At 46.1% G+C, this 25,206-nt stretch overlaps 1 protein-coding gene and 1 pseudogene across 1 annotated transcript in view; both read left to right on the top strand.

Annotated features, from left to right (window-relative positions):
* Positions 1–2,399: 2,399 nt before the first annotated feature.
* On the top strand, positions 2,400–19,751 carry LOC127227103 (72 kDa type IV collagenase-like; annotated as a pseudogene).
* A 1,570-nt stretch (positions 19,752–21,321) lies between these two features.
* LOC127227110 (lysophosphatidylcholine acyltransferase 2) overlaps positions 21,322–25,206 on the top strand; it is a 58,903-nt gene continuing 55,018 nt past the window's right edge. The window contains exon 1 of the mRNA XM_051191400.1: positions 21,322–21,551. Coding sequence (XP_051047357.1) covers positions 21,381–21,551 — 171 coding nt within the window. The 5' untranslated portion in view covers positions 21,322–21,380. The remainder of the gene's footprint in view (positions 21,552–25,206) is intronic.

The raw sequence follows: 25,206 nt of genomic DNA, 5'->3' as shown, positions 1-25,206 counted from the left end.
ACCATGTGTGTGGTTCACAGACTCAAATGTTATTTTTGTGGTATATGACCATATGTACTTACTTCATGTTTATGTAAGTCACTTCTAGGTTCTTTAAAGCCTCACTGTTAGGAGTATTATTTTAGAAATCATGGATTTGGTATATTATTTTTTTCTAACACACCTGAGAATAACCCAGATTATTTCAGTTCCCACCTTACACCCAAACAAGACCAGCCTCAAGGACAGGGAGACAGGAAGACAGGAGGACAAGAGAGTTGAGGCACAGAGATGGATCAAACACATAGCAGTTGGAGGGAACAGGGCTCAGTCCAAGCCTTTATTTGAAGTAGGGTCCCAATTTGAGAAGAATATCCAACCTCCCACACTGGTCCCTCTGTACTAAGTGAGAGTCAGTGTAAGTGGTCACAGCTATGACATCTGATTCTTCTTTCTATCATTGTGTCATGGTAAAGGCACCTAGCACTCACTCAGTGTGTGTGTGTGAGTGTGGTGTGCGCACATGAGCATGCTCATTCAAGCTCAAAACGTTTTTTCTCTATCTACCATCACTCGAGGTGGGGTAAGTGTGGGAAGAGGAAGGGTATTGATATACACATTCCATCAACTTTAAAAACTTCCTGGATATACTTTAATCACAAATCTTTTTAATAGTATGCATGACCTCTTGGCATTTGGCCACAGGCCATCTCACTTGACGATTCTAGAGATCAGAAGCTCAGTAAATGTTGGAGAAAGAAAATACAATCATACTTCTAAGTATTAGCTTATTCCTCCAAAGTCCATAAAGACTTTCCAGGGTCATGAACTGAGGACAGTTTGTTTGGGGAGAGGAGGAATTATGATTGTATATAATTGTGTATGTATGTTTGCAACTCTCCCTCTGTCCCTATTGCAACAAAACACTAGCACCAATCATCTAGACAGAAGGGACAAAAAGAGAGTTTTTAGTTGTCTTCCTGTTTACATTTTTCTTTCCCTTCTTTCTTTTTGGGCAGGGAGCATCCAATCTATGACCCCACACACATGCTAGACACACTCTCCTCCATCACCAAACTCTCACCCCCAGCTTGTTAAAGCTTTTATTTCTGTTGCTAAACTTTGACATAAACTAAGCTATTGACTATTAGCAAATCATGATTTTGGAAAATAAAAGTCTGCATCTGTGAATGGTAGGACACAAGGACAGACAGAGACTCCTGAGTCAGCCCTTTCTGTTAGAATAGGCTTCATGAATAGATATGGAAACAGCCCCAATTCACGAGCCTGGAAAGGCCCTTTCTGTGTTGGACACTGGCCGTTTCTTTGGTCCTTAGCCAGATGCAAATACGCACAGTGTACATGTTTGGGTTTGGAAAAGCACCTGATTACTCCAGCTCCTCCTGATGGCTGACTCAGTGTCTGCTTCCAGAACTTCTCTTTTGGGAGGAGGGTGGTCCTAGAGGAGAGTGGCTTCTTGGTGGCAGATATGATAGCTGGTGGAATAGGGGTTAGCTTAGGCCCTTTTCCACCTGAATCACCAGAGTCTCTGGGACCTGGGTTTAGTCTCATCCTAGGCTCACTCTGCTTCATTAGGAAAGGGCTTGTTTGGCTGAACAGAGTGAAGAAGATAGAGACCCACCAGTCCTGCACTGGAGGCTAGGGGTTGGGCTCCATTCAACCCAGTGTAGAGTTAATGGTGTCTGTTGAGGTCACCTTGGCACTGCTGTGCACAGATGGTCCTTGTTACGACTTGTGGTTTTGTTAGTTGGCAATTCCTAGAGACACACCATTTTGTAAACTCTGGAGTGTATGGAGAGACGGAAGCCTTGGGAGGAGTCCAAGAGGACTGACTCTTGATCCCATCCCTCCTTATTCTCCAGTCAGTGGCTCCTATCTCAAGTTATCAGAATGGGAGGCTAGATACCAGCTGCCGCTGCCTCCTTCCTCCTCTTCCTCTCTGCGGGGGCTATGGCAGCAGTAAAACTTGTCCAGAAAGGACTGGAGTTTTCAGAGTAGCAGATTTCACTAATGAGTGGAAACTGCCTTAGATGTATTTTTATCATTTTAAATTATGTGTATGGGCGTGTGTGTGTGTCTTTATGTGAGTATATACACATGAGTGCAGGTACCTCTGAAGTTAGAGGCATCAAATTCCCTTATTGGATACAGATGGTTGTGAACTGTCTGACCTGGGTGGTGGGGAAGTAAATTTGAATTCTTTGGAAGAGTAGCCATTTCTCTTAGCTGTAGAACCATCTGTCTAGTCCCTAGAGATTGTTTGTAATTAATATTTTTTAACACAGCAACAGTTTGATTTATAGGAGCCAGGTGGGTGACTAGCCAGTTCTGCTCAGGCAGATATCTCTCTCAATCACATCTTCTCTCTTCCCTTCCCCAGCCTTAGTTTCTATGAGGAGGCAATGCGGATGTGGACAGCCCTGCAAGTTCCCATTCCGTTTCCAGGGCACTTCCTACAACAGCTGCTCTACTGAGGGCCGCACAGACGGCTACCATGGTGCAGCACCACTGAGGAGCTATGACCGAGACAAGAAATATGGATTCTGCCCAGAGACCCCGTTGGGTATCCCTCCTCTCTGCCCCCCCAGAGGCAAGCATTTTGCCATTTAATACCCACTTGCCCACCCACAGCATCCTTTTCTCAAGACTAGCTGCCAGTGCCATGTGGGCATGGAAATCAGCTGGGGCAGTTGTGTTTGGACATCTGGCAGACATCTTGCACCTTGCTAGCTGGGCCTGCACCTGTTGTCTTCAGTTCTGACACTGTGTTCCTCTCTCCCTCCCTCTGGCCTTGAATCTCTCCTCTAGACTTTTCTTGACTGTATCTCCTCTCAGTCTGATATTCATCCTTCCTCACATCTGTCTTTCTCCATTCTATGTTTTACCTAGCCTGATCCTTGAAGCTAACTCAGGAATTGGTCTCTAAGACTGAGCCTAAAGGCTCATCTTCTAAGACAGTTGAGACTTTCCTGGAGTGTTGAGGACTATCAGCTTGCTTTGTGCCTCTGGGCATCTGGCCCCTCTGCTCCTATATACAGGGGGTCCAAGTTCTGGACTCTAAACTGTAGGCTACCTTGGTTTAAATCTTGGCTCTGACACTTACTTTCTAGCATTATCTGCTCAGCAAGCTCTCAAACTCTTTCATGAAGTCTCGGGTTTCCGGTCTATGATATGGAAATTTACTACAGGGTCTCTCATCGTACCAGAGTTATTAGCGGGGGCGGGGGGAGGTGTGTGTGAATAGGATGGATCAGTACCCACTAGTTTGATGTTAATGTCAACATCTTGTCACTTCCTGGTAGGGCCTCAGATCCTCTGCTGCCCCTTGACCTGTGTTCTTTACCCAACAGCTATGTCCACTGTGGGTGGAAATTCAGAAGGTGTCCCATGTGCTTTCCCTTCACCTTCCTGGGCAACAAATATGGAGAGCTGCACCAGCGCTGGTCGCAAGTCGATGGGAAAGTATGGTGTGCACGCACAGCTACCTATGATGTGACCGGAAGTGGGGCTTCTGTCCTGACCATGGTATGAAGCCCTGGCTTTTGGTAGAGACCCTGTTTACACTCTTCCGCACCTGAGCTAGACTATTCCGAGGCTCAGACTATTTTCAGCTCAGACATTGATCTCTGAGCACAATGTCTTAGTCAAGGTTTTTATTGCTGAGAGAGACACCATGCCCCACAGCAACTCTTAAAAGAAACCATTTAATTGGCACAAAAGCTCGCTTATACTTTCAGAGATTCAGTGCATTGTGATCATGAAGGGAGCTTGCAGGCATGCAGGCAGACGTGATGCTGGGAGCTCAGAGTGCTACATCATGCAGGCAACAGGAAGTTAACCAACAGTCACAACTGAGGGGCTTAAACAAAAAGAGACCTCAAAGCCACTGCCCATACAGTGAAACACTTCCTCCAACAAGACCTCAACTAATAGTGCCACTCCCTTCTCCCTTTGGGGCTCATTTTCTTTCAAACCACCACAAGATACCCCATTGTGCCTTCAGAGCTCCCCATCTGAGCAGTACTCTGCTCAGCCACAGTGAAGACCAAGGTTCCCTTGCTTAAGGTCTGGCTGATTCAGGTGGACACTCACACAGCTTCCACAGTGAGACCCTGATACTAGGCACTTACCCTTGGTGGGTATCTGCCCTCCTCTTTCTGTTCTTGCCTTCCACCTCCAGCCACCCTTCCAGGCAGGCCTGTCACTAGCAGGAGCCATTCAGTGACCTTGCTGTTGTCAGGACTGAGCGGGGTGCTTTGGGCCTAGCTTTCAGAGCCCAGAGGCCCAGGGGCTTCAGGTTTCAAGTAGCCCAAAAACATTGAGATATTAGAATGGGTCCAAGACCTGCCAGAATTGAGTGAGCATCTGTTCTAGTTTGATTTTGTTATTGTGAATAAACACTTAGGGAAGATATGGGAATAAAAACAGGCTTACAAACTCAGGGGTTACAATGTCTCGCTGGAAGTCAGTGTAGGAATTTAAGGCATGAACTGTGCAGGAATACAGCTTTATTGATGAAACTCAGGGCAGGAATTTAAGGGAAAAAGCCTGGAGGCAGGAACCATGCAGGTACAAGGCTTACAGGCCTCACTGTCTGGCTCACAGGCTCATGCTTAGCTAACTTTCTTATATAGCCTGGGACACCAGCCCAGGGAATGGAGCTGCCCATAATAGGCTCTGTTCTTTTGTATCAACTAACAATGATACATTTCTGTACAGACATGCCCAGAGACCAACCTGAAAAAAGGCAACTACTCAATTGAGAGTTTTAAACTATGATTCTAGGCTGTGTCACAGGGACAATTATTGCTAACGTGGCACTCTTTCCTTCTGTTACTATTGTTCTTTTTCCCCCATGATGAGATGGACCTTGGTGAATGCCACAGCTGTTCAAAGGAGTTTTTCTTTCCCTCCAAATGCCATGCTAGGAGATACGCTGCTCTATGCAACTTCCGCCAATAGGATCTCCATCCATTTGAAGAGTTTGTGACCCCCTCAGGCTGCCATATACAAAGATAACATACTGATGGCTTAAAACAACATAAACTGATTCTTTCCTGATTCTGGAGGCTGGAAGTTTAAAACCAAAGTGTTCCCTCTGAGCTTTATCACTTAATTGACTGCCTCTGTCATTACATGTCCATCTCTGTTCCTTATCTGCGCCTGTCTCTTTCTCTCTCCCCTCATGAGGTTGTGATCCACACTGAGTTAAGAGCCCATCCACTGCAGTGCTGTAGCATCCTCACGTATTTATTTACTTGAAACAAGGTTGCTCTCAAGCTCACAACCCTCCTATTTCAGCATATCAAGTACTGGGACTGTAGACATATAATACCATTCTTGGCTCTGCCTTTCATTTTAATGACATCCACAAATAAGCTCACATGTCCTAGATAGCCAGGAACAGAATATGAGTGTATTATTTTTTTTTTGTGGTAGTGGGGCCTGTGGGATAATTCAGTCCTACTAGGGTGTGGTACATGATTTGCCTGCTCTCTGTGACCAAGCCTGAGCAGCACATGCAGGCATGGATATGTTTTGTTTCAGTTTTCCTATGGGGCTAAAGATGTTGTCATGTGCTAGGCAAATGCTATATTATCAAGCCACATTCCCAGGGGATGGTTTACTCCCTTCCCTGAGAGGAAATAGTGAAGCCCTGAGGCAGTCTATCCCTATTGCTCTCCTTCTTTGAGATCCTGAGCAGCATGTTTGACCCCAATTCTCACAAAGAACAGAAAGCATGGTTTCTAACAGCTGAGACTTGAAGCAGATGCACTCCCTCATATCACATGCTGTCATCATTGAGAAAGAGCAAGTCGATGCTGGGTGACTGACTCAAAAGCAACAGAACTCTCAGGGCAAGGGAAAAACCAACAGACTCACCCTGGAGAGGTCCCCCCCAAAGTTTCCTTCATATGAGGCAAGTCTTGATGCTTGCCTCATCTCTCTCTCTCTCTCTCTCTCTCTCTCTCTCTCTCTCTCTCTCTCACTCTCTCTCTCTCTCTCAAATCCTACCCCCTGTTCTTGCTTTGGCATTCAGGATATAGCCTGTTCCTTGTGGCAGCCCATGAGTTTGGCCATGCATTGGGACTGGAGCACTCACAGGATCCTGGAGCTTTGATGGCTCCTATCTACACCTACACTAAGAACTTCCGCTTATCTCATGATGACATCAAGGGGATTCAGGAGCTCTATGGTAAGCCTCAGCTTGAGGGCCTCTGGGGGGGGTTGGAGGTGTCTACAATCATCCCACAGCCTGGGCGGAGGCCACAGAAGTGGAAAATGCCAGATTTCATCTAACCAGAATGGCCAAGGACATGGATGGTACTGGTCCTTGGGCTTTGGAGTAATGCTTCAAAGGGCTGTTCAACCAGCCCTGTCTTCTTTCTAAGCTAGCCATTCATGCCCCCTCTTGGCTCACCATTTCTAGGGCTCTCCACTTGCTAGGTGTGTAAACAGGCTGGACAAGGTTTCAGCTGTCAAGCAGAGTTCAGGGTCCAGAAGAGTGAGCTGAATACAGGGCAGGATTTTCTCTGGCACAGGATTGAGGATGTTGATGTTTGAATTTGAGAAAGAAACATAACAATTGGTTCCTGAAACCAATGATTGTCTATTGTTTGTGCTGCTTTTGGAGAGGCTAGAGGTTAAAAAGCCAGTCCATTGCTAAGAGAGAGAGAGAGAGAGAGAGAGAGAGAGAGAGAGAGAGAGAGAGAGAGAGAGAGAGAGAAATCTATTATATAATAGTCCTTGTGGTTCCAGGCAGAATAGTGAAAGTAAAACCTGTCTGGGGAAGTCTAGGGACACTGACTTGGGAAAGAATTAGAGAGCTAGAGAGTGAGGTGTGGCATTGCAGTCCTACCCTGCCACAGGCTAGCTGAAAAAGATGGAGCAATTCACCTCTCCAGACTCATTTTCTCAAATGTGGCTGCTCATCATAAGGACCAAAATGGGAACCCTTAAGAAAGTGTCACACCTCTAGAGAGGTCCCTAAAGTAAGAGACCACACATGATTCAGGTTTCCTTTAGTTCTCCTCTCTAAGTGCAGGCTACACTGAGGCGGTTGTCTTCCTTTTAGCCTTTATGGGGTTAAGTGACCAGTACTGGGGCCCAACCTGGTGATGAGTCTAAGTTCAAGTGTCTTCCCATTCCCCAGGGCCCTCCCCTGATGCTGATACTGACACTGGTACTGGCCCTACACCTACACTGGGACCTGTTACTCCTGAGATCTGCAAACAGGACATTGTCTTTGATGGCATTGCCCAGATCCGTGGTGAGATCTTCTTCTTCAAGGACCGTGAGTGAAACTGCTTTTGTCTTTCTGGCTCTCTGTCCCTTCCCATGGTTCTTGTGTTCTCACTGTTTGTTGAGGACCCCTGGGGCCTCTCAGAATGATCTGCAGTAAGCAGTGTCTCACAACCTGCTGATCTTGGTGGCTTACCACATAGGTGTTCCTCTTGAATTCTGGGTTTACCAGGGATCTTGTCTAGGCTTTTGCAGCTGTAGGGAGGGTCAAGTACATTCTACATGTCACTCATTCTCCTATAGTTAGTAGATACTTGTGGCAGATGACAGGGTTAAGAGGCCAAATAAAACCATACACATAAATTGAAGGATTTGATGCATGTCACATCCAAGAATCTACTGATGAAATCAAAGAGTGTAGCTAAACTAGGCATCCAAGTCACCCAGCTCAGCCCTGAAAGATAGACTGTGTTGTCATATAGTAAGGTCATCTAGACATGATTCTAAAGTAGGATAGAGAGAAGAATATAGGGAATTAGCCAGTTTTCCATTGGCCTCCTTGAATGGTATTGATTTCAAGTGGCCAAATTGCTGTCTGTATAGATAGCAAGTGACCATAGGTAAAGAGAGATTATTTCTTTCATTCTTCAAGGCTATGATCATGACAGATGGCTGAGAATCACCCTAATGCCCCAGATCCATGGGTAATGGCAAGAACTGTCTAGGACCTCATTATAGAGTCTTTCTGTCCATTATCTATCTATCTATCTATTCATCCCTACCCTTAGCTATTTATCCATCCATCCATCCATCCATCCATCCATCCATCCATCCATCCATCCTCTTCTTCTGTGTATCTAGTCTTCATTATACTTCCATACATTGATTCAATTATCCACTCCTCAGTTCATAGAATATACTAGTTAAGAAAATGGGCTGTGGATATAGAATACTACACTCACTCTCTACAGGTTGTATGGTTACTAGTAAGTTAATCATTTTCTCTGCACCTCTGTTTGCCCATCTCTAAGATGGGGATAATATCTTACCCTACCAAATAGAGCAGAAATAAGAATCAGATGAGTTTAGAGCTTAGAGTAATGCCAGCACAGAGTGTGTTTGTTTAGTCCATTAGTTGTCATCTTAACAAATCATAATTTAGCAGCTATTGTGCCTGTTGCCTTAATTGTAGCTAAGGAAAGGAAGACAGTGTGCTGGGGATAGAGGCCTATTTAATGTCACAACACTGTTCTCAAGAGAAGAGCACAGGCCTTCTACACCAGAACCACCTAGAATGGGATATTTTAAAAAATGGGTTCTGCCCTCTCTCCTGAGTCCTTTGACTGGATTCTCTGGGGCAGGGCATATATCTGCATTTTATCCAATTTCTCCAGTGATTTAGAGAGATGGTATACCACCTGTGTGGTTAGGGGAAGAAACTCATAGCAAATACATAGTAAGACAAAGAGCTTCTCTGTACAGATGTCCTGGTCAGGGAAGGCTTCATGGTGGGGGCGTCCTCTCAACCGGACCCTGCTGCTTCTGGTGGATAGTGATAGCAGTAACAGGTTAGGGAATCAGAAAGCAGGGACAGATAAAAGTCCCTGACTTACACTGTGTGGGGCAGAGAGTCTGGGGAGGCTAAAAGGTATTCCAGGAATGCCTTCTGTTCTACAAAGGGCTTCTCTTCAGACATTGGGGGCATGTGTGGGATTCATGTGCCCTGGCCTTCACAGAGTCTACCACTGGCTAATCCAAGATAACAAGTCAATTATAGTTAGTGCCCAAAACCAGTATTAGTGATTGTTGATACCACTGATGTCCAGCTGTCCCTTTTAGAAAGGGAGACAAGGTAAGAGGGGACTCTAGTCTCCAGCAAGGTCCCTAGCTTGGCACACTTGCCACTGTGGAAACTGACCACTTTCTATCTAAAGGACCTAAATGTGTACTCAGTGTGCTCACTGAATTGATCATTGTAAATAATTAAACAGTGAATATATATAAATATTGGTGCCAGGCTCTGGGAGGACAGGGAAGTACTACAGGATCCTTGAATATGAATTTTGGACCTAAATCCAGGTAATAGCATAACCTATCCGAGGGTTGTTTGGAAAATTAGGATCATTAACCTGCTTGTATGTGCTGCTTCAAGTAATAGAGCTATCACCTTCCCCTGTTCCCAGTTAAAAAGTGGGAAAAATTGCTCTTTCATGGTGTAGTGTCCAGGGGTGAGGCTGTTTTAAAGGGCAGAGGAGGCAAGTGACTTGTCTTTGTCCATTGACACCTTCACATGGCCTGTATGCCAAGATTAGGTTCTAAGATGGTTGTCAGTGGCAGTTAGGACCACAGACTTCCCACATCCAGCCAGAGTGTGGAGTCAGGTGGGAGGAAGAGAGAGATGTCTAGAGGTGAGATACTGGTCTATCTGCTCAATCTTGTCATGCTGATGTAAGACACAAGGCTTTGACAAACAGAGTTATCTGGAAAGCTTGTTCAAACAGAGTCTCAACCATAAGCCAGAGAAATCTGCTCTACAGATCTCAGGTCAGGTCCAGAAATTCGCATTTCTAACACATGTCCAGGTGCTGGTCAGCCCACTGGTCTGAGGCTCACTCACAGTTACAGAGCAAGTGGCTCACCCGTGACCAACCTGCCACTAAGGCCACATGTAGCTGAGGATAGCTTTTGTTTTGGTAACATAATCACAAGTCATGTGGTTCAGACACCAAGGCCTCATTCCTAGGCTGAGGACGACGCCATGGGCAGCAGGGGCTCCTGATGTTGACGGGTGGTTATAAGTGTGGATCTGAGAGGAAGGATGGTACGGAGAGAGATGCTGGATGCTGGGTAGATCACCAAGCACACAGGGTATGCAGTTATGAGGGTTACATTTTACAAGGCTCATTCATAAACGTGCTTGGCACTCAGTATGCCCTTAGTAAATGTAGCTTTTATTTTGCCAAGGCACACAGACTCATCCCATTTAAATTCAGAAAATGCTTTGAAGAGTCACCAGTCCCTGCCTCTGCTGGCCTTCAATCCAGTAGGACAGATAGACACCAACAGCTGCTCCAGGCACTCAGTGCTGGTGTTTTTGAGAGGAACTGAGTAAGGAAACACAGTAAATAGAGATAGTTTGGGAAGGCTTTCTGGAGGAGGCAGGGATAAGAGGGATGGGTGGCATTTTGCAGAACAGTGTCATCCTATTCCTCAGGGTCCCTCTCCAACCTTCTTTAGACCTTGCCACCTTCCACTATGCTATCATGTTTCTGAGTGGGTTTGCTGGTTAGAGCTGCAGAGTGATGAAAGATGTGACTTCTATGTCCCATTCCTGTACCCAGGTTTATTTGGCGGACAGTGACACCACGTGACAAGCCCACAGGGCCCTTGCTGATGGCCACATTCTGGCCTGAGCTCCCAGAAAAGATCGATGCTGTGTACGAGGCCCCACAGGAAGAGAAAGCTGTGTTCTTTGCAGGTATGTGGGAGGCTCTTGTTGGCCCTCGGTTCCCGTTTAACTGATCCACTCCTCCACCAAACCACAGTTCCCAGGCTCCTGCACATGTCCCACCTCCTTGAAGGATCTGATTCCATATCATTTCCTGAAGCACAGTGTCTTACTTGGTTCTATTGCTGGGATAGAACACCATGTTTAAAAGTAACTTGGGTAGGAAGGGGTTTATTTCAGCTTATAGTTGTAGTGTAGCATGAAGGCAAGTCAGGGCAGGAACTCAAGGCAGGAACTGAACCAGAAACTATGGACAAACACTGGCTTGGTCCCCTTAGTGCTTGCTCAGCTTGTCTTATACACTCCAGGACTGCCCACAGTAGGCTGGGACCTACATCAGTCACTAATTAAGAAAAACATTTCAAGTGCTTGCCAACAGGCCGATTTTATGGAGGAATATTTTCCTCAATTGAGAGTCCCCTTCTCAGATAGCTTTAGCATGTGTCAAGCTGACAAAAAGAAAAAAACTAGCCAACACACGTGGGATTTATCTGGAAGGTTGGCCTAGACACCCAGCATCAACTAGCCCCACCCACACAGGGAATATTTTCTTTCCCCTGACTCTTTGTCAGTCTTCTGGTTCCCTTTCTAAAGGAAACAGAATCCCCCTCCCAGTGCCATTTCCTAACATCTTTCTAGTGCTAGAGCTTTGGCCAGTAGCTGCTTTATTTAGACCATAGTGTGTGTGTGTGTGTGTGTGTGTGTGTGTGTGTGTGTGTCTGTCTGTCTGTCTGTCTGTGTCTATGTGAGAGAGAGACAGACAGGCAGACAGACACACACACACACACACACACACACACACACACACACACACACACATGTGCAATCCAGGCTGGCTTCAAACTTGATGGGTAGCCACAGGTGACCTTTGACACCTGGTCTAATTTGATGCTGTGACTAAAACGCAGGGTCTTGTGCACAGCTCTCTACTAATTAAGCTACATCCCCAAACCCAAACTTTTTAAAACCATTATGTATATTATATATGCCTGTCTGTGTGTCCGGGGCAGTGCATGGACATGAGTGAAGGTGCCCACAGAGGCCAGAAGCATTGGTCTCCCTGAGCTGGAGGTACAGGAGTGTCTTAGGGTTTCACTAGCTATAATAAAACACCATAACCAAAAACAACTTGGGAAAGAAGGGGCATATTTCATCTTACCCCAGTCATCCAGGGAAGTCAGGACTGGAACTCAAGGCAGGAACCTGGAGGCAGAGGCTATGAGCTGCCCAACCTGGGTGCTGGGAATCTAACTCTAGTCTTCAGGAAGAACAGGAAGCAGTCTTAACCACTAAACCATCTCTTTAGCCCCCAGACCCTCATTTTAAACATAAAATACTTTTAAGATACATCTATTTGAATATTAGTTACAGTAGGGTGTCCTTTTTTACAGTTTGTTGACTCATGGTATGTAGACTCAAACAACCATTGTTCTTTTTTTTTTCAACTAGGCATGTTATCTTTATCTTTGTTTTGAGGCAGAGTTTTATGGCCTCCTTATAAAATTCCCAGTACTCAGGAGGTAGAGGCAGGTGGGTTGGAAGTTCAAGGCCAGCCTGGATTACATGCATGTGCTTGTCTCAAAACCAAAGTGAAACTAATCATAACCCAGTGGTGAGGCCTGCTTCTAGGTACAGAGCTGGGATGTGAGCAGAAGGCTGTTCCCTGTTGAGGAAGACCCAGTAGGATCTTACGCCAGAGAGATGACAGGGTGGGCAGGATTGGTCTGAGGCATTTCCCCACAGCCACTAACCTACCTTCTGCCCCTTCCCTCAGGGAATGAGTACTGGGTCTATTCTGCCAGCACCCTGGAGAGAGGGTACCCCAAACCACTGACCAGCCTGGGGTTACCTCCTGATGTCCAGAGAGTAGACGCTGCCTTTAACTGGAGTAAGAACAAGAAGACATACATCTTTGCTGGAGACAAGTTCTGGAGGTAGGGGGCCCAGATGGAATGGCAGTATGGCTAGTTTTATGGGGCCAGACACTCTGTGGCTTAATATATACAGTATGAGTAGACATCCTCTCCCTGCCTCCCTGACTTTTAACCTTTCTGGCAGCAGGCCCTCCAAGAGAAGGCACCACAGAGTGCCCCCCTCCTCATGACATAGGGTTATTCTAGCTAGAATCCTCTTTGCTTTTTCCGCTGCCTCTGATTGGACTTGCGGATATCTAGTCTAGATCTTGTGTTATGGCGACTCACAGTAGAGTTGGTGATACTCATACAGATAATTGCCACGACTGTTGCTATTATATGCTAGACGCTATTGAAAGGCCCAGTAAAATAGGGACCGCTATTCTTTGCACTTTTCACATGCAGAAAACAGGGTTTTGAAAGGTTAAATAACTAGCCTCAGGTCCCATGGCCATGGAGTGACAGCTGGACTTTGAGCCCTGGCATCCTGACCCTGGAGAATGTCTTATTCTTCCTGATGTAGTGGAGACCATGGGAGGGAAGATATAGGCAAGGCAGCAGAGGAAAACGAGGAAGACAAAATCCAAACCAGGCCAGGGGCCACAGGCATCACCCCTTATGTCTGCAACAGCAGGCACCCTCCCCCATGTCTGCAGCAGGCACCCCACCATGTCTGAAGCAGGCACTCCCCCCCAATGTCTGAAGCAAGACATCCTCCCCCATGTCTGCAGCAGGCACCCTCCCCCATGTCTTCAGGCCTGGCCAGTGGTGAAGACTGGCAGAGGAGCAGTTTTAGAAGCAGGAGAGAAGGCTCTAGCACTGAGAGGCAAAGGTCCGAATGATGGGCCAGGGAAAAGCAGTGTCCATGGACATAGCTCAAACTCAGGAGCATGCTCACGGTCCTTCACAACTTAGCCACTAGGAAACTTAGGGCCCAAAGAAACTAGAAGGACCTGGTCCACTTCTATGTAAGTGTGCTGGCCCAGAGCTATGCTTAAAGGTGCTTTGCCTCTTTCTCCCCAGTGCCTCCTGGGCTGCCTCATCAATGAGGAAAAGCATGGGTGGGACAAAAGCTTTACAGTTTTCTTCTTTTCCTCCCCACTTCTGTGGCTGTCAAGGCAGCCAGGTCATATCAGGACCACTGACGGAAATCCTGGACTTTGCTTCCCCTCAACAAACATTCCTGCTTCCTTCCTTCCTTCCTTTGAGGGCTCAGTCTCCTCCTCCTTTTCTTTTCTTTCCCCCAACCGAAACTGCCCTGGTTCAGAAGCTGCTTATGTCCCCAGGCTGCCTGTGGCAGGGTGGAATTCTGGAGGCACTGTGGAGATGCTTAGCAACCTAAGCTGATTGGTATCTCAAGCCTCAAGAAGAAAAACATTCTGTCAGGAAACCACTGAGCAGACCTCTTGCCCATGGGCTCCGGAACTCTCCCCAGCACGCCCACGTATTGCAAATGGCATCTTAGGCTCTTGAATTCGTGGGCACTCTAAATCTTTAAATCTGAGTGTGGTGGGCCAGAGAAGTCAGAGCTACAGACACATGACTCAGGAATCTCAGAATCGTAAAGCCTAGGTGATTCCCCTGCCCTGCATGAGGAGCTCTCTCTCATAGTTTTCCTACACACCCTATGTGTGTACACATGCAAGAACAGGCATGTCCCATATGAACAGAAGTGTGCATGCATACACCAACTCCTAGGCCCTAAATGCCTTGCTGGTTTCTTCTAACCCTTTTCCTTGACAAGGCCTTCCTCCAGCTCTAAATGCTAGAATAGATACCATCCTCTGCCGAGGAAGTTCCATGAACCTTTGGTCTAGTGTGGCCAGTGCTGATCCTAGGGTTTGGACTGGGCATTCAAAGGAGACAGGTCCCTCCCAGGAAAGATGGCACAAGAGTGTGAGACACTTTCTTGGGCCATGATTGCAGGAAAAAGAGAGTTTGGAATGCCTGGGGTGAGCAGGAACCCAACTGCTGCCTTTGAAAGTTCCCCGCCGAGACCACAAATATATATTCAGTGTCCTTTATGTGCTGTGCATAGAACTTATATACATTTGCATCTAATATTGGCGTCTCCTTCCAGACCTGTGCTTTGCTCTAGGTAGAGGCTATGTATATCATCTAGGTTTTTCATTTAATGTAGATATTGTTACCAGCTCTATTTCTGGACCAAGGGCACTAAGGCTGAAGTGGGTCAAGGACACATGGAAAACCTGGGACACAAATATCTCTTCGGACACTCTATATTGCACCTTCTACATCTGTAGATAAGCTGTCAAGATAATGAGGCTAGAGGGAGGAGGTGACACCTCTCCTGATGTAGCACTGTATCTTTTTGGATGAAAAGAACTTGCAAGAAGCAAGTGGTTTCATTTCTTGGAGCCTCACCTATACAATGGGGTTGATCCTGTCCCCGCTTGTTGTTGGGGAGTCCTTGGGGCTTGGGACACATATCTCTGTACCATTGTAATTCCAGGAACTTCGTAATACAGTGGGCTCAGCAGTGGTCGGTTGGGGGCATGAGGATCTTGATCTAGGGGACTTGGTTTCGGAAACTTGGGCCACAAAGAAACAGAAACTGTCAAGAAATTGTCTTCAGATGAAGCTGTGGTTATGAAGGTGTGACTGACAGTTCTTGGGGGTGATAATTTGAAAGGGAAACCCCTCAAAAGACAGCCTTGGGGTAAATCTATGCTTGGAAGTGGCAGGGCTGTTCTGGGGGGAAAGGAGAGCCACCCAGGAGAAAGTTTGCTCCAAAGTGATCTGCTTAGAAATTTTCTCCAAGAAGGTGAGGTTTGTCTCATCTTCTGAGATATCCACAGGCACAGAGTAGGAGCACATTAGCTTTTTTTTAGTGTTAAATCACTACAATAAAATTAGTAGGTTGAGGGGCAGAAGGAGAAAAGGCAAAGGAATTAAAAGGACAGCAATTAACAAGTTTTCCAAGAAACTTAAAACAGCAGCCACGGACAAAGACTTCATAATGCTCAAGGTGTTGGCCCGGATTAAAGACAGGGCCCAGAGGAACATGTACCGTGACAGCTGCAGCTGGGACTGGGGTGGCATGCAGTCTGCCAGTGACTCATGCCCTGGAGCTCACGCCCACCACATTGCATTGTGACCTCACTCTCTGAGCCTCGGTTAACTCCCAGACAAGGCTCGTTATCTCTGCTTCACAGATGAAGAAGCAGCAATTTGTCCCAACCACATAGTGAAAGAATCATGGGTCTAATGCACTGGTCTTCAGACAGTAGCCGGATATCAAAAGTTGTGTGTGTGTGTGTGGGGGGGCTGGAGAGATGGCTGAGCAGTCAACAGCACTATGTGCTCTTCCAGAAATCCTGGGTTCAATTCCCAGTACCCACAAGGCTCATAAACATCTATAATAACTCTAGTTCCAGGGCGTCTGACTCCCTTTTCTGGCTTTTAAGGACATTCATTCACATGGTACACAGACATTTATGCAGGCAAAATATCTAAACACATAAAAAATAAAACTAAATCTCAAAATAATTTTTTTTAAGCTGACAAGGGAACTATCAATTCCCAAATCCCTGCTGAATACCAGACATGGGAGAGACAATAGCACTGTTGCTCTTAGGGATTGTGTCAAACCATGCAAGTAGGAAGAAGTAGTGTGGGATTCAGAGGCAGGCCTTCTCTAGGCCCTCACGCTGCTGCTGTTTCCCTTCTGAAGGTCCAAGTCTTTTTCCAGGAACCCACTCTGTGCCATCCTTTGGACCCTTCTTGCTAGGACTCGGGGGTGAAAGTGGTCAGCGGTGAGGGTGTTGATCTTCAGAGAGGCCATTTGTTTCTCCCTGTCTCTTTCACCAGATACAATGAGGTGAAGAAGAAAATGGATCCTGGTTTCCCCTAAGCTCATCGCAGATTCCTGGAACGCCATCCCCGACAACCTGGATGCAGTTGTGGACCTGCAGGGCGGTGGTGAGCTGTCCAGGCCACTGTTGGCATTCTAGGGTTGCCTGCCCCCAGCCAGGGAAGCAGCTCCCTCCTTTGTACACACTCCCGAAGGGCAGCCATGCAGTCCTGGAAAACAAACCAGCCCCTTTAGCTCAGTGCTGGGAAGGCAGCCAGTCTCCTGACCCTTGCTGCCCCAGCCAAGCTCCAGGCTGTAAGACCTAGAAAGGCCCCTTCACAGCTGCAGGGCCTGTAGCCACAGCAGAGGAGGGCTGGGAGGCCTCCGGGGACCAGGAACATGGCCTGGTGCCCTGGATTCATTCTGGGGGTTGAGCCAGGCTGTATTGGGTTTCTTGGGAGGCCCTGTGAGCACCTCCCGTCAGAAGCATGGCTCTACTTGAGACAAGGCAAACTTTGTCATGCTCTGTCACTCCCGTGGCAATGATCTCCCACCCAGCTGCTTGCATCTTTGCAGAGTCAGCACAGGGTAGCATTTGGAATTTGAAAACAATATTCCCAGGGAGGCTTCTGCAACTCTCTACAGTCCTGGAAATGAAGTCAGTTTGGCTTTTGAGAGGAGGTTTTAATTTGTTTCCACAAAAGTTTTTTTTTAATGTGGTGTGTGTGTGTGTGTGTGTGTGTGTGTGTGTGTGTGCTTGTGTGCTCTTACCATCTGTAAAGCTCATAGACCTGAGTTCCCATGGCTGAAGTTCTCACTAGCACAGAAGGAAAGCCATGTATAATTAGGTGCTCCAATAAGGGTTACTTTCAGCAGAACATCTATCAAGTCCGTAATGTGAGCTATGGTTTTAAATGGAGTAAACAGGATCATGCCTGTTTGAAGGAATTCACAGATGCCAAAACTTCTAAAGGCCAGGAGGGGAAATGGTAGAAAACAAATTATGCATATGAGTGTGTACATGTATGAGTGAAAATGTGTGTGTATGCAATGTGTGCATGAGTGTATGTGTGAGTATGTACATGTGTGTGCTTGTGTGGGCCTCAATGTGTATGTGAATGAGAGTGGGGGGGTGGCTGGAGTGTATGAATGCCCGTGTGTGTGTGTGTGTGTGTGTGTGAGAGAGAGAGAGAGAGAGAGAGAGAGAGAGAGAGAGAGAGAGAGAAAGCATGTGTGGGTCTGAGTACATGTGTAGATGTGTTTGGAACTGAGTGAGTGTGTTTGTGTGCCTGGCAGTCGCTAAATGTGTATATGTGAGAGAGAGTTTGTGTGTATGTGTGTAGTAGCTAAGTGTATCTGAGTGTGGGGGTTCTGAATGTGTGAGTGAATGTTTGTGTGTGTATCTGAGTGTGTGTGGGTATAGGGGGCTGAATGTGTATAAATGGGGGGTCTGAGTGTGTGATTCTGAATGTGTGTGGGTGTAAAGAGTTGAGTGTGTGGAATTAGGGGGGTTCTGAGTGTGTACGAATGTTTGTGTGTGTCTGAGTGGGTGTGGGTATAGGGGGCTGAGTGTTTGAGTGTGTGTGTATGTGTGTGTGTGTGTGTGTGTGTGTGTGTTGTAAGAAACTAGAGGCGAGTGAGTGGCAGGAAAGGGTTGCTTCTCAGTTTGATGGTTACAGACCTGCATGAGTAGAGTCTTGTGGGTTTTCTTTTTTTTTTTTTTTTTTTAGATATTCTAGAGGTTTAAAGAGAGGCCAGCAATCTGTATATTCATATGACATTGCCAGATGTGTTTACAGCTTGACAACTTGTTCACAATTAAAAACAAAATGAAGCAAGTATTTGTGTGAACCTAATAAACCTGATAGGCCTGGGGACCTCCTGCTTTCCATCCCCTGATGTATGAAAGTGTTTGGCTTGGTGCTTGTGCTCAGGAAGGTTCTGTTGTCACCAATAACAAGCATTACCTAAGTTAATCTCATTATCAAGCTCTAAGACAGCGGTTCTCAACCTTCCTGATGCTGTTACCCTTTAACACAGTTCCTCATGCTGTGGTGACACCCAACCATAAAATTATTTTTTGTTGCTACTTCATAATTGTAATTTTGCTACTCTTATGAATTGTAGTATAAAGATATGATGTGCAGGATATCTGATATGTGACCTAAAATGTTTGGGACCCACAGGTTGAGAACCACTGCTCTAAGAGGTTGGTGTCCCGATCCCTGGCTCTGAATTGAGCAGTCAAGGACAGAGAGACCCAGTTGCCTAGCTATTCCTCTTCCTCCAGGCCAGAGGGTCTTCCCAGGTTGGAAAGATTCTTCCCTATGCTAGGCAGATGTGACAACTCCCAGAGACCTCCCATGTGCCATGCCAGTTCAGGGTAGGCCCAATCTCTCTTCCTTGTCTCTTTCAGGTCACAGCTACTTCTTCAAAGGTGCCTATTACCTGAAGCTGGAGAACCAAAGTCTGAAGAGTGTGAAGTTTGGAAGCATCAAATCAGACTGGCTAGGCTGCTGAGCTGGCCCTGTTCCCACAGGCCCTGCAATCATCACTGCACACCAGGCCCAGAATCCTGGGGGAAGGATGTGAAAGGGCAAGGCTGCCCTGCCTTCAGCTCTGTAGTTAATCAGCCCTCTCCCTTACCTGGTGATTGAAGATTTAAGAGAGTGGCTTCTTTTTGTGCCCAGAGAAAGGTGCAGATTGTACCACTCTTAGGTGCTTCTCCTCCTCCCCATCTTAAGAGATGCTTGGATATTCTCAATGCAGCCCTCCCTTAGGCTGCCCTGCTGTTTCACACTTCAGGTTCTTCACATCCAAGATCTTCTATGGTTCACAGCTCCTCCAGAGTCAACGGAGACTGCCATAGAAGGGCACTAGTGGCCCAACAGCCTGGCACAGGGCATGGGATACAGGTGTGTCCAGGTGACAGCTGGAGACACCTGGTTTTTCGCTTCTGGCTGGCCTAGTGCCTGCACTACATTAGCTGTTTGTTTTGTATGCTCTCTGTTCATTTCCTTCAACCTTTACAGTTTTCCACTGTGCCGTATTTCCTGACAGAAGGACTCAGGTGGTCTGACATCACTACATGGTGCATCTCAGCCCACATAGCAATGACTTCCCTATGCACTCCAGAACATCCTCAGTCACCTCCTCCACTGGATGGAGGAGAACCAAGCCAGCGGCTTCCTGCTCAGCCTTCTCGCTTCTCCCTTTAACAGTTCCCCATGGGAAATGGCAAACAAGTATAAATAAAGACACCAATTGAGTGGCAGCGTCTGCCTCTGTTTTAGCATCCCACAGCCAGAAAGAGGAACCTGAAAAGTGCATCTCTGCCTAATGCAAGGCACAGATGATGTATGCTGGGAAGGTCAGAGCTGCTGAACCAAGAACCCTGGAGTAAATAGGTTTGTATGCCTGGTCCATGGGAGGAAGAACCTGGACATAGCTGCGGTTTTGATCTTCATGAGGAAGATCTGGATACAGCAGCAATTCTGTTGCTGTAGTTACGGGGTCTGTTGGAGATTCACCCCCCCAATCGCCATCCTAATGATAGTGCTTATAGCAAACTCACAACCTCCTCTTCTAAGAGCCCTTGTGATCACCTTCACTGGAAATAGAGGAAAGTGGTTTGTCTGGGGTCAGACAGCCATTAGAAACAGCTACTGTCTATTGCTTGGGACCTTTCCTGGTAGGACTGGGGAATTGAGTGAGGAGTGGACCTGATTTCTAGGAGAAATCTCCCTAGGCCTGAAATCACCTTTTCTCCCATGGCCAGCCCATAAGTTCTGATTCTTGATGGTCCTTCTTGCAAGTGGCTAGCAAAGGATTTGCAGGCCTGTTTGAAGAGTCTCTAGGCTGAGATGCTTACAGAATAGCAGAAACATATCGTTATTAAGGTTCTCTGTTACATATTCAGAGAGAACTCAGCTGTTTCCCTCCATACCATTTCTTGAGTGCCTCACTGTGAGCATTACAATGCATTATTATTCCTTGCTGCAGCCCTATGATGTAGAAATTACCCTCTCACTCTTAGAGAAGGCAGTAACTCATAGACGTGAAGTGACTAGCCCACGGCCTAATATCTACTCTTTAACTCTGGGCAGTCAGGGCTCTACCCACTAGCAACCGACCTGAGGTCCTGGCCAACTCTCATCTTCCCCTTCCCCTCCCAGGCAGGTTCAGACAGGCGTCATACTTCCTCAGTGTGAAATGGAGTCACTGTCTTGATCATTTCCCCTTCTCTGGGTCAGGTTCCTCATCCACAGTGGAAGCCAATTACTTTTGCCCTTTCTAAATAATAGTTCAATTCCCACGAAAGACCGCATCACACAGCTAGTCTGTGTTTTGAGTAAAACAAACTCCACCCCCGCTGCGAAATCCTGTCTTAGCTGTCTCTCAACTTACAAACATCCCCAAGTCAAATGGGTTTACATGAAAACTAAACACTGAAAATCGAACAAAGATGAACAAAGCTGACCCTCCGTTTATTAATCTCCTGGGTTCAGAGCGGGCAAGTGAAGATTACACAGATGAGTGGTTTGGTTTAGGCACAGGATTAATGAAACAGAAAATCCTGACCCCACAGCAGAGGCCAGTCTCTCTATTGTAGCTCTGTTAGGACCAGTCAGGTCCTTGCTTTACATAAAAGCAGGTGCCTCCAAGAGGCGTGCACGTGTTCTGAAAGCAGGTACCTAGGAGGGCGGGGCCACACCCGGGGGCGTGTCCGGAGCCGGGGGTGGGGTGGGGTGGGACAGCTGGTGGCTAGGTGACTCTGGTGCGCCTGCGCAAAAGTCTGGAGCTGTGCCTGGGGCTGGGGCTCTCGTGGGTCTTTATCAAGAACCGGGCAGCAGCGTTCTTCCCGGGTCCCCATCTTTGCTCCGGATAGGCGCCAGGATTCACCATGAACCGGTGCGCCGAGGCGGCCGCAGTAGCTGCCACGGTGCCGGGCGCAGGCGTCGGGGACGCAGGGCTGCGGCCACCCATGGTGCCCCGCCAAGCGTCCTTCTTCCCGCCGCCAGTGCCCAACCCCTTCGTTCAGCAGACGCGGATCAGTGCGGCCCGACGGCTGCAGGTAGAGGCGCGGTGCGCGCAGATGCGGAGGGAATGTGGTCGGATGGAGGAGGCACGGGAGGAATCGTGCATCCAAGAGAGGAGGCACCTGAGGGCATCTGGTCGGAGAGGGGCTCCGGCTTGAGGGTATCGGGTCTGAGAGGGAGGTATCCAAGAGGATCGCAGGTCTGAGGGGGAATATGAGGGGATTGTGGGTCTAACGGAGGAGGCTTCTGAGAGGATTAAGAATCTGAAGCTCCAGTGGGTCGGAGGAGATCATAGGTCTGCCACTCTGAGGGGATAGTGGATCTGACAGAATTTGTCCGAGGATTTGGAAATCCGATGGGGGAGGTATCAGAGGATATAGTGAGTCTGAAGGAGGAGACTGTCTGAGTGAGATGTGGAGTCTGGTACGAGAAAGAAAGCATCTGAGGAAGGAAATGGTGTGGACATGACAGGAAAGGGTCATGAAGGGCAGACAGGAGGATGTGAAAACTGGGGGATGGGACAGTGGGGGATGGGATGACCAAGAGACATGAAAGTCATAGGATGGAAAAGGCATGGCAGCAAGGAAGATCCCATGTAGGGGACTATTCTTTGCCTGAGAAGGAGTGGATGGGACAGGGACTTTGTCTCCAGTTTGTGGAAGAACAGAGGATTGACAACTATCACTCGAGAATGGGTTTCAGCGTTCTCTCCTTTTTATGCCCTTTGTAAAAAGGGGAGTCCATCTGGGCTGGGTAGAGTAAGCGAGGAGGCTGAGAGCCCTGGTCTATCCTTTGAATCACAGGTAAAGTTCTAAATGTAACTGGGCAGGAACAATCAGGCTGTAACCGGAAGGGAAGAGAAGGGGTAACTGGGAGACATGTCAAAGAATTTAAGAAGTTGGGAGTTTTTGTTTGTTTGTTTGAATCAGCTTTTGCACAGCACCTTTCCTAGATTCAAAGATGACGCGAGTAGTAGCCACTGTTAAAAATGGCCACAAAGGAATTTGTCTTTATCTTGCAAAGGGCAGCTTTTGCCATTAGTTCACTTTTTGACTTCCTCTGTGGTGAGGTTAGTGATTGGAGAACAAGATAGAGGATGGAAACAGCATTAGTCGAGTTCTGCAGGGGAAAAACAACAACAAAACAAACAAAAACCCCCCAAAACACATTGATGTTTCCCTGCCTGTCTCATAGTTTTTGTTATTTTCAATTGAAGTGATGGTTATTTTTTGCAGTGTTTTTGTATTAGTATGCAGCTGTAAGTCTAGTGTCTCTCTAGAGGGGCCATGTAAGCACTGAGCTAAGTGCAGGGGCGGGGGTAGGGGGTGGGGTGGGAGTTGGGGGTGGTTAGAGTAATGGCAGTTATCTGGTTGAAGGTAGGTCTGGGCGAGGAAGAGAAAGATAAAGGATTCAGAGAAAGTTAAGTTCACAAAGTTCCTCGATATGGTTTGAGTAATCTGCAACACTTGAAAGCGCATCAACCATCCTTCAAGATTAACTTCAGACAAATAAGTTATATTTAAATGACAATGTACCTGACTAGGTTCAGAGTTTGGAGGGAGACTCGAAGTGGCATATTTAAACATTTATATTGTGGTGCCTTGAGTAGATTATTAGTTTTAATAGAGAGCTCTTTCTAAGAACTCAAATAGAACCACATTTAATGCAAAGAGCACTGGTCCCTTATTCTGTCTAGTCACTTAACCCCTATCTATTACATTTTCTCAACTATTGAATTGAAATAATAATTCCTCAAAGAAAAGTTAAATTAAATGAGATAGTAATGTGGCATAATGTAGTGTGGTTTGCTGATCTTAGCATTAGTAATTTTGTGTGTCTATAATTGTATGCTATACTTAAAATATGCTACTTGAATTAAACTGTCTGGGTTATGCTCTGGGCTCTCTCTCTCTCTCTCTCTCTCTCTCTCTCTCTCTCTCTCTCTCTGCCTTCCTCCCTCTTTCTTTCTCCCTAATACCAATGTTACCATAGATACTTCAGTTACTTGAATAGCATGAAAAAAGGAAAAAAATGGAATAGGCATGGATAAAATGTGATGTTTATACTATCTAGCTTAAAATACAGATATACTCTCATTTAGATAAAACAAACTTGGTTCAGACTAAATTTAATATTGAATTATGATTGGGGACTTCTTAAAGATTGTTGTCACTTGAACATTTCATTATAGGGCTTATAGTTTAAGTTTTTCCGTTCTCCTTTTTTTATGTATTTTAAAAAATATTTAGTTTTTTTTTTATGTTCATTGGTGTTTTGCCTGCATGTACATCTGTATGAAGGCATTGGATCTCTTGGAACTGGAGTTTCAGACAATTATGAATTTCTATGTGGGTGCTGGGACTTGAACTCTGGTCCTCTGGAAGAGCAGTCAAGTGCTCTTAACTGCTGAGCCATCCCTAGGCCCTATTTATGTATTTTTAAACATTTATTTAAGGGTATTTTGCTACTTTGCGGCATGGGAAAAGAGTTGCCTAATTATTATTGCTGCATCAGAATTTAGAATTGAAATGATTAATTATAATTATGGGATTATTTATTCATATCAAAAATACCTGTTTGCTGCCTATAATATAGTAAGTATAGACATCTGGACATATAGAGGTGAACAAAATGATCCTGTTCTGGAAAGATCCTCAGATGCCCTAAGATCTCATCTTTGATTGGCCTGTAAGATCTGTATAAGCAGGAATCTGAGGTTAAGTTTTGAACTGCCACTTGCATTGACATATACCTCAGTATGTACAGCAAAGCCCTTCGCCAGCACTGGGAAACTTCTTAGTTCCTACACTAAAGCAAATTCCTGTACTCATTAACTATTTATCAAATTGATCAGAGGCTTCAGTAGCTGCACATGACAAAGAATGTAATAGAGAATTAAATCATTAAAGTCCCTAGAGAAAACTAGGTTCAGAAACAAGTATGTCTATGGCCATCGACTTTTCTACAAGAGTGTTAGAGAAATTCAATGGAGAAAGACTTGTCTTTTCAGTAAATGGTCTGGGATAAATGGATCAACATGTACAAGAGAATTAAATTCATTGAATATCATATAAAACAACCTAAACTTATAAAAGAACTAAACATGAGAAAAATATGAGAGTTAAAATAATAAAAGTCTTAAGAGAGAGTGTAGTTTTAATATTACTGACCTTGAATTAGTCACTCATTTCCTAGGTAGACAATAAAAACATAAGCAAACACACACACAGGGGGGAGGGCTGGACAGAAAAAATAGATAAATGGTATTGTCAGATTAAATGCTGTGTGCTTCAAAATATACTCACTACCAGGAAATTGAGGAGGGATTCAAGGAGATGCCTCAGTGACTTGTCACTCAAGCATGAGAACCTGACTTTGGGTCTCTGGAACCCTTACACAAACAAAGCTGGGCAGGTGTGGTGACTTCCTGTAATCCCAGCACTAATAAGGCAGAGACAGGATCCTTGGGGCAAACTGGATAGTTAGGTGAGTCTAAATTGGTGAACTATGGGTTCAGTAAGGGACACTACCCCAGTAAGTAAAGTAGAGATTGACCGAGGGAAACATATACATTAACTTTAGGTTTCCCTGTGCACCTTACATGTGCCCACAACAAGCATAAAAACAAGCACAAACACCATGTATACATGTAAAATGAAAGAAATTAAACTGACCACCTTAAAAAATCTG

The sequence above is a fragment of the Phodopus roborovskii genome, unplaced genomic scaffold (genome assembly GCF_943737965.1).
Source record: "Phodopus roborovskii unplaced genomic scaffold, PHOROB, whole genome shotgun sequence".
NCBI lineage: Eukaryota > Metazoa > Chordata > Mammalia > Rodentia > Cricetidae > Phodopus > Phodopus roborovskii.
The sequence above is the reverse complement of the archived record's forward strand: the minus strand, read 5'-3'. Positions and strand labels throughout refer to the sequence as shown.